Source organism: Hyperoodon ampullatus, assembly GCF_949752795.1.
Source record: "Hyperoodon ampullatus genome assembly, chromosome: 2".
NCBI lineage: Eukaryota > Metazoa > Chordata > Mammalia > Artiodactyla > Ziphiidae > Hyperoodon > Hyperoodon ampullatus.
This window is the reverse complement of record NC_136915.1, coordinates 47,335,438-47,348,605: the sequence shown is the minus strand read 5'-3', so window position 1 is coordinate 47,348,605 and position 13,168 is coordinate 47,335,438. Positions and strand designations below refer to the sequence as shown.

Below are 13,168 nucleotides of genomic sequence, written 5' to 3'. Positions count from 1 at the left end.
GTGCCAGTTTTGCTCAGTGTCTTTCTTTTCTCAAATTTTATTGATCATTCTCATATTTTTACTCTTCTGAATATAGCCAGCATGTCAGGTTCTCCTGCTCTAGAAAGGTCCACCAAGACCATATGTGGAATTGTGTTCAGTTTGTAGGTGTGTTCAGTTTGTTCATTTTTACAGTAGTGGTCCTTTTCATTCAAGAACATGGTATCTCATTTATTTGGACTATTTATGTATTTTTGTAAAGTTTTATAATTTTCTTCATGGAAGTCTTAAGTATTTTTTTGTTAAAGGTACATTTCACTTCTTCCCCAACTGTTCTCTCCTTTTTCAAATAAAAATTTTTATTATTCTGCAATGTGAATGTTAGTATCATCTCATCCAAGCCTTGAAAGAAGTTTTATTGGCATATTATGATTTAAATCACATTTCTACAGTAATTTAAATAAATTGACATCTTTATATCAGTTCTTCCTATTCAAGAGTATAAAATGTTCTCTGACATATTAAAAGGGATTTGTTTAATGTTGAAAGGAAGAAACTCGCTCACATTTATTTCTCACCTTCACTGTCTTTTTTCAGGCAGTGTCAGCACTGGTGCAGCCCTTAGGGGTGTGTGCAGAGTACCTCAACTCCTCAGTGGTACAGGTAAGATAGGCCATTTTACACTTACTTCAGAGGTGATCTAAGACATACAAACAGTAAAATTATCTTTTTATCAGGTTGTTCAGAATTGTGCCTAATTTAGAGTAACTTTTTTCGGATTAGCTATCTTTATAGTGAAAATATTATCAGAAGATAAATAAAAGTGATTACTAATTTAAGGTATAGGAGACCTAACATTTAAGGTTATTTACCTTTTCAATTTATCATTTTATCAAATATAATTACATATTATAGCATATATTTTTCTTTGCTTCCTTCACTATAAAATAGGTGGCATATATCCCTACCCCCTTTACAGGATTATTTAAGGGTTCAGTGCCATCATGTATTAAACAGTGTTGAGTGGTGCTGGGCTCACCTGCTAGCCAAGTCACTCACTACCTGAGTAACAGTTTAACAGCACATCTTGTCTGATTTCTTGCCTCTTCAGATTGCACGTCAGCAGGTCACAGGATAGTCAAGGCTGTGGAACGTTCAGCTTCCTAATGCTTAGGGCTTATTACATTTTCTTATTCCTTTCCATTTCAGTTAACAAGTTCTACTGAATAAAATGTCATGTTGAAATACCTCCATTTATTATTTTTTTATAAAAATAAGTCTGTGAAGCTTAAAACTTTCACAGAGATTTTTTAAAATCACCACAAATGGTTTTGAAAGCTTAGTGTCCTTAGGGCCATTTTAACAAGGGATATAGGATTTTTTTTAGTAGGTTCTGGAAATTCCTGCTATTTCTAAGTTTTAAATGCCTTCTTTAGATTTCAAAGTAATACTGCAAGATTTTTAAATGAAACAGGATGGCTACTTATGTATTTCTTCATTCTGGATACTAAGGTCTTTAGAGACATCTAGTGTTCTCTCATTTATTAAGCATATGAATACAATCATTCATTTTGTAGCTGAAACACTAAGACATAAAAAAACAAGGTGATTTGACTTAATAATTTAATAATTGGCTTTTTAATAATCAGAGCCAGGATTGAATTTTTAAATGCATGCTTTTAAACCCATGCATTGCTCCATGGAAAGAGCTTCAGTGTAAATATTCCAACTGCTAATTAATACTAAGTTCTTTAGAAATTCCAGGTTTTATATGTAAACACAGTGTACTTTTTTTGGCTGCGTTGGGTCTTTGTTGCTGCACGCGGGCTTTCTCTGGTTGCTGTGAGCGGGGGCTACTCTTTGTTGTGGTGCGCGGGCTTCTCATTGCGGTAGCTTCTCTTTTTGCAGAGCATAGGCTCTAGGCGCACAGGCTTCAGTAGTTGTGGTGCATGGGCTTGGTAGTTGTGGCTCGCGGGCTCTAGAGCACAGGCTCAGTAGTTGTGGCGCACGGGCTTAGTTGCTCCGCAGCATGTGGGATCTTTCTGGACCAGGGCTTGAACCCGTATCCCCTGCATTGGCAGGCAAATGCTTAACCACTTGTGCCACCAGGGAAGTCCAAGCACAGTGTACTTTAAAAAGAGTAAAAAGTATATGAATTTCCAACCAAAGCTTATTTAACTTTATTTTAATTATATCAAACCATCAAACCTTAAATTCATTCAGCAATAAATTCATACCATATTTATGTAAATTAACAATTGTCTCTACCACTTGCTCCTTGTGTGACTTCGGAAGACTGAAGTAACTCCTGTGACTTGGCTTCTTTATCTGTAAAATAGTGATAATAACCGTGCCTATCTCACAGAGTTGCAGTGAGAATTAAGCAGGGCTGGCACATGCTGACAAGAGCCGTGTGACTTGCCTCTTACCCTGACAGCCCTCAGTTCTCACTATACAGTTGGCATAAGTGTAAATAAAGAAATTCTACTAGGATAATCAGTTGCCTGATGTCATTTTAATTCATTGCTAATGTCTTCTTGCTTTGACAGCCAAATATTGTCTATCTTCTCTTGTCACCAGATAAGTTTTAAAAATTATTTTACTTAAATGGAAGTGATCATTTAGATCTAGCTAATAGTTTGCTACTTCTCACATACTATTTAGAGTTACCTGGTTATGCTACCATTCTGGAGCAGCGTGTTGTATGAGTCTTGTCTATAGGCCTCATTTATATCAGTTAGCAAAATAAATGCATAAAACAGCATATTTGTCATGGTCTGTGCTTATATTCATTTTTTAAATCAAATGCAAAATACTTTATTACAAAAATAATACATACTCATGCTTAATGTTTTAAGTTAGTCAGTGTGTCTTTGGTTGTCTTTGGTTGCTCTTCAAAGGACCCTTTATAAGATAGTAAAGAGGGATTGCACCCATATGATAGTAAAGAAGCTGAGGCACAGAATCAGTTAAGGGTTTACTTGGGATGGTATTACCTAGTTAGTGGCTGCTCTAATACTAGAATTCCGATCTTTGCATAGCACCCTCTCCTTTGTGAAATGTGAATAAAAAAGTGTCTCCACTCTAGTTTGGGGACAGATTCAGGGGTCCTTATTAACTTTAGTACTGTTTTCTTGCAGCCCATGCTGGACCCAGTCATCCTTACTACAATCCAGGATGTGCGGAGCGTGGAAGAAAAGGACCTTAAAGATAAGGTAATGTTCTCTCCAGTCAAATAGCCCCAATGCCTATTTGTCCTTGGAAGCAGAGCCAGGGCTTAGGGCAAGGTTCACACACCATTGCTGTTTGGATTCTGGTCACATACAACTCACATCAAATTACTTTTACATCTCCTAACCAAAAAATGTTTTGTCTGAAGTACCAAGTGGTTGGTGTTACCTCAGTCAATAGAATGAATGTAGCGTTGTCAGCAAGTGATGCCATTAAGAATTTTACTAACATGTTTATCTTGATAGTAGTATAATTGGTATAGCATTGAAGAAGCTTTAAAGTAATTCAGTATTAAAAGCTATCCAAAGGTGTTTAAAGTAATTTTAACATTTAAATTTAACATGATTTATTTTGTCTACCTTGAATTTATCACAGAACCCTTCCCTTTTCTTTGCTCACACATGTGCTAACTTTTGTTTAGAAGTAAAATGTAGTTTATTGACCATGTGGAATATCAGATACCATTAGACCATGGTTATTGAAAATGTCCTGTATTCCTGTGTGTGTGTAAGAATTGGCATCAATATGTTTTCATGGTTCCTTTTTGTTTTTTCTGTTTATGTATCTGTACGTTTGTGTGTATTTTATTTTTAAATAAAAGAGATTGGTTAGCATCCCGGAGCTCTTGTCTGCCATTAAGTTACTTTGCATGCGCTTCCAACCGGATCTGGTGACCGTTGTGGACGACCTTCGACTAGACATCCTACTGCGCATGCTGAAATCACCTCATTTTAGCGCTAAAATGAATTCCCTCAAAGAAGTAAGTTTTGCGTCCGTTTCTGGAAGACTTAAAGCACAGACACTTTAAGTTCTTCCAGACTTGTGGTTATTAATGTAAAAATGTTGGGAAATAAAGAATAATAATTTCTTGTAATCCTACAAAAAGAGATAACAGTGATTATATATAAAATAGTGTACATGTTTATAATTGTTAATAAAGCAATATTTTTATACATATTACATTCCAAATTCGTTCTGTGAAATATTTAGTGTTCTAGTGAAATTTGCTAGAACATAATTCCTTGGAATATACAGTTTGAGATTTACTTTTTACCCTAAGGGTATAATTCCTTTTATTATATTTCAGATATGTGTTTACTTAAATCAAATCTTCTAACTGGGGTTGAGGCAAAATTTTGTTTTGTTTACAACTGTGATGGTCTGAGCAAAATGATGGAAGTAATTTTCTGTAGCTTCCTAAACTCTACATGAGCCTAGTTGGTTTTGGTGAGTTTCCGGTGGAGCCAATACAATTCAGTCATAATTCCAGTTATTTTCCTTCAGTTTTGTGTTAATTAGGATTCTTGGCTGCAAGTGAAATAAACTCATCTTGAATTATCTTAGGCTAAAAGAGGAATTTAATGGAAGAAGGCTGGGCTGTCTCACATGAATGAGAGATTGACTAGCCAAACCGTGTAAGGGCAGGGACACATGGGGGCAACAGGATCAACTAGAATCTGAGACTGAACCACTGCCAGGACTCTATCCAGGTCTTATCTCTGCTTTTATGAGCATGATGGCCTTGTTCTCTTTCCACCTACGGAGTGGCATCTTTCATATGGTAGACATGGCCATGGATAGCTCTTGTGACTCGGGAAGGACTGATACTTTCTCTCTGGTCCCAAGTATAGAATTTGGAGGAGTGCTCTGATTGAAGTTTGGGTCAGATGTGCATCCCTGAGCCAAACAGCAGTGGCCCAGGAAGTGTGAGCTCTGTGTTCTTTTTAAAGAGACATCACAAATAAGTGGTCTATTAACTTCTAATAACTGGCCTTTGATACATTTTGGCTAATCATTAGACCACATTGTAACACTATAAAAGTCACAAAATATATATGAAGGTTTTGATTGTGAATATTTGCATTAGATTCAATCACAATAATCCTGTCTTTTTAGGTAACCAAACTAATAGAAGATAGCACTTTATCCAAATCCGTGAAGAATGCTATAGATACAGACAGACTATTAGATTGGCTAGTTGAGAACTCAGTTCTGTCAATTGCATTGGAAGGTAAGTTGCTTTAAAAAAGTTACCTAACACATAAATAATATATTTCTGTATAAAAAAGGTATGAAATTGTTGCTTTGACTATATTAGCCTTTAAATAATCTTATAGCAAGTTAATATTGCTTTGAATAAATAGAATCATATTTAGAAAGTTAGTGTTCACTGTATCTGTCTGCCTCTCTGGTGTTTCTTCTCTTAGGCAACATAGACCAAGCACAATACTGTGATCGTATAAAGGGAATTATTGAACTCTTGGGCAGTAAATTGTCTTTAGATGAGCTCACTAAAATTTGGAAGATACAGGTAAGTTGATGAGAATTATTTTTGCCTTTTTCTGACATTTTTTTTCCGTAAGGGCGAAGGGTAGTGACTCTCTAAAGCAGAGACTTACTGCCCATGGATAAATAAATATTAATTGAAGTCACAAAATATCTATAAGCAGATTTAAAAATGAGACACATAATACTCTCAACTGAGAGCCTCAAGATCATTTATAAAATGTGAAAAGTGAGAATGTTTTTCTTGTAATTAGTTTAAATTGTTTTTAAGCCAGTTGAAAATATTTTGTTCTCCTCTTAAAATGAATATGTCAGTTTGAGAACTTGATTCTCATCTTTTTTTTACATTGTCTTTTTAGAGATTTAATGCTTCTAGGAATTTAAACAAGGCCAACCGATAACCATTAATAATGGTTGCTTCTTATAGTCTTACCAGTTTTATCATGCAAGTGTATGTATGCTGTTAGACTAGAATCAATTTATCTTTGTTACTGTTCTGCTTTTGCTTCTATAAATCAACAGGGAAAGACGGGTTTTTCCAGTCTCCAAGACTTAACTTTCTTCCCAATGTCTTCTTTTCTAGTCAGGACAATCATCTACTGTGATCGAGAATATCCATACTATTATTGCTGCAGCAGCTGTCAAATTTAGTTCAGATCAGCTTAATCATTTGTTTGTTCTCATTCAGAAGGTATGTGTTCAAACGTGCTTACTTTTAAATATTTCTAAAATAATCTTATTTTGAGGTCTCCTCCCTCTAAATTAGCAGTGTTTAACCATACTCTTCTTACTTTATTAAACTTTTTTAGCTCAAGTTTAAAGTTTTTGCATACTTTGCCAGTGTGATCAAATGGGACTGGGAAGCAGTTCCTGTGTATTTTCTTTTTTGTTCTACAGAGCTGGGAGACCGAGACCGATAGAGTAAGACAGAAGCTATTGAGCCTGATTGGACGAATAGGCCGGGAAGCACGCTTTGAGACCACTTCTGGAAAGGCAGGAGAATCAAATGACTTTTTCTAGTTACATGTACTTAAAGCAGCTTTACTTGTGTATGGGCTGGCTCATCACATGTGGTTTATTGTAGGTGTTAGATGTACTCTGGGAACTGGCTCATCTCCCAACGCTGCCCAGTAGCCTCATTCAGCAAGCTTTGGAGGAGCACCTGACAATCCTAAGTGATGCGTATGCAGTGAAAGAAGCAATCAAGAGGACCTACATCATTAAGTGCATAGAAGATATTAAAAGGGTTGGTTTTATCTTTGGTCTAGTTTTGTTGTCAGAGCAATAGTATTGTCTGAGTAATTAGAGCCAAATAATTTTCCTCCCCTTTTATGTAAATTAAACTAAATGTCCTACCTGGAAGCTCATACCTTAGAGTCCAAAATTGGGAAATTATAGGTACTGCTTTTACCAAGTCACTTACATTTCTTAATATTTCTTAAAATTAATTTTCAGCCTGGAGAATGGTCAGGTTTGGAAAAAAACAAGAAGGATGGATTCAAGGTAAGAATTTGCAGATGGAACCAACTAAAAGGTATACTAATTTAATAATTCCTTTTAATAAATTGAATTATAATTTTAAGATAAAAGTATGTTTTAGTGTTTCTTCGAATAATATTCAGATACACACTGCTGTTTAAATATTTGCTTATGACCTGTGCTTATTATTTAAAGCTTGGGGGTTATTGACTGTCAAAGGGAAAAAAGAATCCAGGGTCACATTCAGAGAGTAGTTTTACTATATTATTTTCATAAGATTGTAAGACCTTCAACTTAGTTTTTCTTTTTTAAAATTAAATCCAAAGTATGCACATCTTTAATAAGCACAATGGATTCTAAATAAATATCGTGTCCATTTTTCTCGCATAAGAGAGAAATGGAGGAACATTCATAGAGTCAGAAGAGAGAAAGAAGGGAAGAAAGAAGTTCATTCGTTGCTGGCACGTAGTCGTTTTCTAGGTGCTTGGTTCAGATGTGTTCCTAAAGTAATTCCTTACACAAACGGTTATTGAGTGAGTGCCTGCTGCTAGGGCTCGATTTTAGAAGGTAGAACTGGGTAGTGATGGGTGCTGTGGAAGTCCTATGCTCCAGGGCTTTGGCCTCCAGGTGACTGTGGACTTAAGGACTGTCCTTCGGAAGGGTGGGTAGCAGCATGTGTAGTGATGGTTGTAGCTCTCCTGTTGCTGCAGTCAGTAGCTGCACACTGGAGCCTGCTTCCGTGGTTGCAGCAGCCCTGATGAGAGCATGTCCTCCTCCCATGCAGGCCCTCAGGTTGCCCAGATGAAACAAAGCCTAGCAGCGAGAGGGGTTTCATTTCACTGTTATCATAAGAAAAGGTTTTAGTAAATAGCTAATGGCTTAGGAATTTCATTGGTAAAACATATTTCTTGGCTTTCCTAGTAAGTATTTCTTTAAAGAATCTTGAATACTGCTAATTTACATTAGTAAATTCAGAGACTCAGCTCTTGCTAAGCGGCCTTGGTGACTCAGTAGGCTTTTATTCTCTTAAATTATGCTTGGTCATAAAGTTTAGTTGGGGACATTTAAGAACTTTGTGTGTTATATTTCTGACATTGAAATTTGATCAGGTGAATTTTCTACATTAAAATCGTTCACAAACTGGAGCTGGTAATGCTCAGGTTATGATTAATTGTTCCTTTAATTCAACAGCATTGCTCTCTTTCTACTCAGATACAATTTGAATTTTCCCAGTTTTCTCAGCTCAGTGACTCAGATAATTTAGCACCCTCTGTCTTTATGATTGAAACTCATCCAGAGTTATTTAAGAAGTTTAAATCTTTCAATAGTAATAGTAAGAGGGAAAGGGTATCTATAGAAAATGGTCTTTTCTTCACAGTAACAGATACATTTCTTTATAGGTATGAAGGTCAAAGCTGAAGGGACTTTTTCCTCCCTCCAGGGAAATGGCTTTTGAAACCAGAAAAATCCTTCCTGATCCCTGTTCCTTCCTTGTTACAGCTAAGCAATACTTTAGCCCTTGTAGCCAGTAGCATCGCTGCATCTTTATTGCTTCTCTTTGCAGTCGCTTCATTCATGTCTGTTGTTTGATAACAAAACTCAAAAAGTAACAGGGAGAATTTTGGAGTCATTTTGTGAGTCTTGAAAGGAATATTCTTCCTTTTTTGTATCCCACTGCTCCCAGTAAAGAAATTCTGATTTACCATTCTTTCATTTCAAATAATAATAACTTACATTTACATAGCACTTTTCAGTTGACTGAGTGCTTTTGCAGATACTCTCTTAAAGTACACATGGCTGAAGGGGGGCAGTGGGAAGATCAAAGCCCCCGATATGACTCCAGGCAGGGGGTTGAGTTATATACTGCCACTAAAGGTGTTTTTCTATGCTATGCCCTTTCCTGCCAGGCAGCAAGGTGGGCTGACTGGGAATTATGTCTCCCTGCCAGGCTACACAGAAACTAAGCAAAGGGTAAGACAAGATCACCCACCTCTTACTCCCCTCCCACCCCCCAGCTACCTCTACTCCTCCAACTGATTCCCTTTCCCTCTGCTTTTGACACTCTTAAAATTCCCAAGTTCCATTATTGTGTTCAGAAATTCTGACCTTTATTTCTCAACTTTATTTCTGTAGATTCTGCCAGGATACCCTTGGCTTCCTTGGTCTTTGCTTCCTTTATACCTTCCACTGTCTGCCCCCAACCCTTTCCCTCTTATTGCACTTATTTTTTACTTCAATTAAAAAGTTTAAATGTACTCATCCAAAAAAAAATATTACTAAACCAAAAAAAGTCATTTTTACTCAATTAGTGGTGTTTGTGTATTCCCTAAGTCATTATGTGAAGGCCTCCTAGCACAGTGCCCAGCAGCCTTTCAATAAATGTTGGCTCCCTTCCTCTTACCTCTTCCCCCTCCTCTGTGAGGACACTAAAATCGTTACTTAGCCATACTTGAGGGGCCTCCACTTGCCAAAACATACACTGAAAGTAAAAGCAGCAAGGTGCCCTCAGGACAGCCTCACAGTGATGTGCTTAGCACAGGAGGAAATACTTTTTATATGTCCACCCATGTAAAAATTTGAACTTGGTTCTAGGTAAATGGCTAGGTCTGGTAAAACAAGGCAGATGAAGACCTGGGATATTCAACTTTGAGAAGAGAGAACTCAAGAAAGCATAGGAAAGCTTTTTCAGCTACTTAGAGGATTGTTATAGAAGTTTGATTCAACTTAACTTTCTATGTCTCCTAAGAAGTTATGGGAAGGCATGTTGCAATATGATAGAGCAATGAACTTCCTATGAAAACAATCTGACACAGAATGCACTGCCTCCTGAGTTCCTCATCACTGGAAACACTAGAAGACAAGTTTTGTAACAAAAATGAATAAGGAAAGTTTAGGCACAGGTTTGCAGGCTAAACTAGTTGACCTCTACGGCTTCATCTAACATTAGGAGTCTAATTTGGATATACCATTAACTCCTACTTATGAAACCTCAGCTTCATTATCAGACATTGTCAGATATGTTTGTTTTAATTGTTCACCATAGTCTTCTGCCTCTTTTAGAAATGGAGAAGAGTAATTTAAATTTTTCTTATAACATAGCAACATAATATTATAGATAGGATGGAATAAATAACATCTGTCTTGTTTGCTAAACTGTAGAAAGACTATATCAGAAATACTTTTTAGATTCTAAAGGGTAATTTTCAATGTTAAAAAAATAATCTAACCATAATTGACTTAATTGGTCATAATGATACTTTTTAATATACCTGATTATTTACTAAAGGGTTTATATTTATATCTAATGTTTGTAATCCTTTTGGAAGGTATGAGTTCGGACTTAAGCCTTAGAATTTTAATCTATGTCATTTTGCAACTTTCATATCCTAGCAGAAATATTCTAGCTAGTCTTGCAAGTAGTTGGCCTTTAATACATACCTTATTTCTCTGATTCTAAGATGCCAGTGTTGCAACATGCATCACAGGTTTAATCCAGTATGTACAGCCTCACTGTGGCACACCGCTTTTCATTATCTAGTGTAGTGTTTTGGACTTCTTTGAAATCTTTAAGATTGTAGAATTTTGAGGCATGTTGAAGAATATGGAGTTTTGTGTCCTTTTTTTGTAAAACTCAAGCTGCTTTTTTCTTTCATTAAGTTGTATATACTACAAGTTAAACAGTTTCTCTTGAATCAAGGTGCAGCTTTGGACAGAGAGACATTTAATGCCAAGTGATACAGCCCTTCACAGGGTATGAGTCTGTCACACCAAATTCTCCTGGCTCTGAAAAACACTTTAGTCCGAGACCACTGGTAGTTATTCTTTGCTTTTAATTGAGTTGATGGACACGACAGGCTAGTCAGTGCTATATCATAGTGTAATCTTTTTGATAGCATTCAAGAAACAAATCAGTGATCTACATTTAAGTTAAAAAGCCATCCTTGTTTGGTGCTAAACTATGCCACGTAACAGCAGAAATGATGGGTAGATGAACAGATACCTTTTGTAAACAGCTAAGTTTGCACATACTCACATAAGGACAGGTATATCTAAACTTACTTCTATGCCTAGTGGCTGGTAAGTTTCTTTGATACAAGTGTAAGAAGTGTCCATTTCAGAAATGTTAAAATTTATAAAGCCTATATCTTAGAATCCAGGAAATATGGTATTTGCTGATTGATTGGCTAATCTCTAGGAAAGCCAGTATTATTTAGGCAGTAGCTCTCTCACATTTACGTATTTAGTAGTACGATATTTTTCTGCAAATGACATCAAAAGTAGTTTTCTGCCCCATAGGCATCTTCATCTTACAGAAAGACTTAAAGAAGCAAGGCTTTAAAAAAATAATACAGTTTTTAAAGTAAAAGCTAAGGACTTAAACTGTTACTCAGTTTTTTAGAGAGTTACTTATCAATTGATCGATAGTGTTTAATCTGACATTCCTACAACCTTTATAATGAAGTCTCATAGTTTGAAAGATGCTATTTATTCAAAAGCAATTCTCTTTTTAAAGAGTATCACATGAACATCAGACTTTTCAGATATGTACTTGAAGATCTGGATTGTCATGTACCAGTTTCAGAAATAACATATTTGAAAGTGTTTTGAAAAATATAAAGTATAAGTGTGAAGTGGCTGTAATAATTAATAAAAGTAGAATTCTCTCATAAAATTGTTTTAACTAGGAAATACAAGCAGACCATGGATATTTTCTTTAATATTTAGACCACTATTAGTATCTTGATCATATCATTGGTATCTTGATCATATCATTGGTATCTTAATCATGTAATTGTAGAACACCATATTTTTATACCATTTTACTTATCAGCCAGTTCAGTATTATCCAAGTTAAGCTTTTGCCATCAATTTATTTTATTACATCAACAATATCCTAGCAGCCTGTGCTACTTAATCTATCCTCTGAAGTTGCTAATTCCTTGTCGTCTGTTTTTTGCTGATGTACCCCTATACATTTACTATCACTTCACATCCACTCCTGTTTGCAGTTCTTGGCTTTAGGATTGCATGCAGAATAAGAAGTTGAAGACTGAATTATGAGTGCATGGAGATAAACTATAAATGAGCGATGTGAAGAGAAAAATAATAGAATGTGTAACAATAAAACCTAATTGACTTGGAAATTTTTTATAGCTAATAAATTTAATCTGCTATTTCTAAATTTAACTAATGTAACTTCTTTTTAACTCTAGTCATCTCAACTTAATAATCCCCAGTTTGTATGGGTAGTACCAGCTTTGCGTCAGCTACATGAAATCACCCGCTCATTCATAAAACAAACCTATCAAAAGCAAGACAAGGTAAGAGTATAGTTATATTTGATTATTATACAATTACTTGCATAACCTTTTATAATAACAAACATCAAAAGATTGCTGAGTTTTGTAGTGACTATATTACAGTTTTATGGTTATTAATGTAATTCATTTATATTACTTAATAATCTTGAATTTAAACATCATTCTGCTTTCATTTCTATGGAGCTTTTCTTTTGATATATCCCTAACTCATTTATTTTTTATTTCCTTAATTTACAAAGTAAGCCAATGTTTAAAAGTTAATGGTATTTTAGAAATTTGTTTGAAAAGATTCAAAGACTTATTTTATATTGTGAAAACATTAGTTTGCTTAAGGAGCTAGAGCTTCCTCAGTGTAATAGACTTGGGAAGAAAGATCTGGAAAAGTATGCAAGAAGTGAAATAGTTCTTTTGAAAGACTTTTTTTTTTTTTTTAAAGAATCCCTCTTAGAAGCAGAAATTTACCAGGGAAGTTCATTAATTCTATAGTAATTCCCTAGTAAATGTACATACCAGATTGATTTTATTTACTTTTATGTAGGAAATATGAGTGAAAAACTTTCTGTGTTTGCTATTCCTCAACTACGTGCTAAAATAGAAGCTTGTATTAAACTGACAAAATAACTGCACATTCTCATACCATTTTTCTTTTTGTTGTTTTTGCTAAGAGCATTATTCAAGACTTGAAGAAAAATTTTGAAATAGTGAAATTGGTAACAGGAAGTTTGATAGCTTGTCATCGGCTTGCAGCAGCTGTGGCTGGACCTGGAGGCTTAACTGGTTCAACACTAGTGGATGGCCGATACACTTATCGGGAGGTATCTGGCATTGTGCTTTTGTTTCATGATTTACAGCATTCATTTGGCCTTTTTGCA

At 35.4% G+C, this 13,168-nt stretch overlaps 1 protein-coding gene across 1 annotated transcript in view; it reads left to right on the top strand.

Moving 5' to 3' along the window:
* USP24 (ubiquitin specific peptidase 24) overlaps positions 1 to 13,168 on the top strand; it is a 149,484-nt gene that overhangs the window by 58,604 nt on the left and 77,712 nt on the right. The window contains exons 8-18 of the mRNA XM_079698560.1: positions 577 to 642; positions 3,120 to 3,194; positions 3,812 to 3,970; positions 5,107 to 5,221; positions 5,418 to 5,521; positions 6,080 to 6,187; positions 6,394 to 6,489; positions 6,581 to 6,742; positions 6,952 to 6,999; positions 12,189 to 12,296; positions 12,962 to 13,111. Of these exons, the coding sequence (XP_079554686.1) occupies positions 577 to 642; positions 3,120 to 3,194; positions 3,812 to 3,970; positions 5,107 to 5,221; positions 5,418 to 5,521; positions 6,080 to 6,187; positions 6,394 to 6,489; positions 6,581 to 6,742; positions 6,952 to 6,999; positions 12,189 to 12,296; positions 12,962 to 13,111 (1,191 nt within the window). The remainder of the gene's footprint in view (positions 1 to 576; positions 643 to 3,119; positions 3,195 to 3,811; positions 3,971 to 5,106; positions 5,222 to 5,417; positions 5,522 to 6,079; positions 6,188 to 6,393; positions 6,490 to 6,580; positions 6,743 to 6,951; positions 7,000 to 12,188; positions 12,297 to 12,961; positions 13,112 to 13,168) is intronic.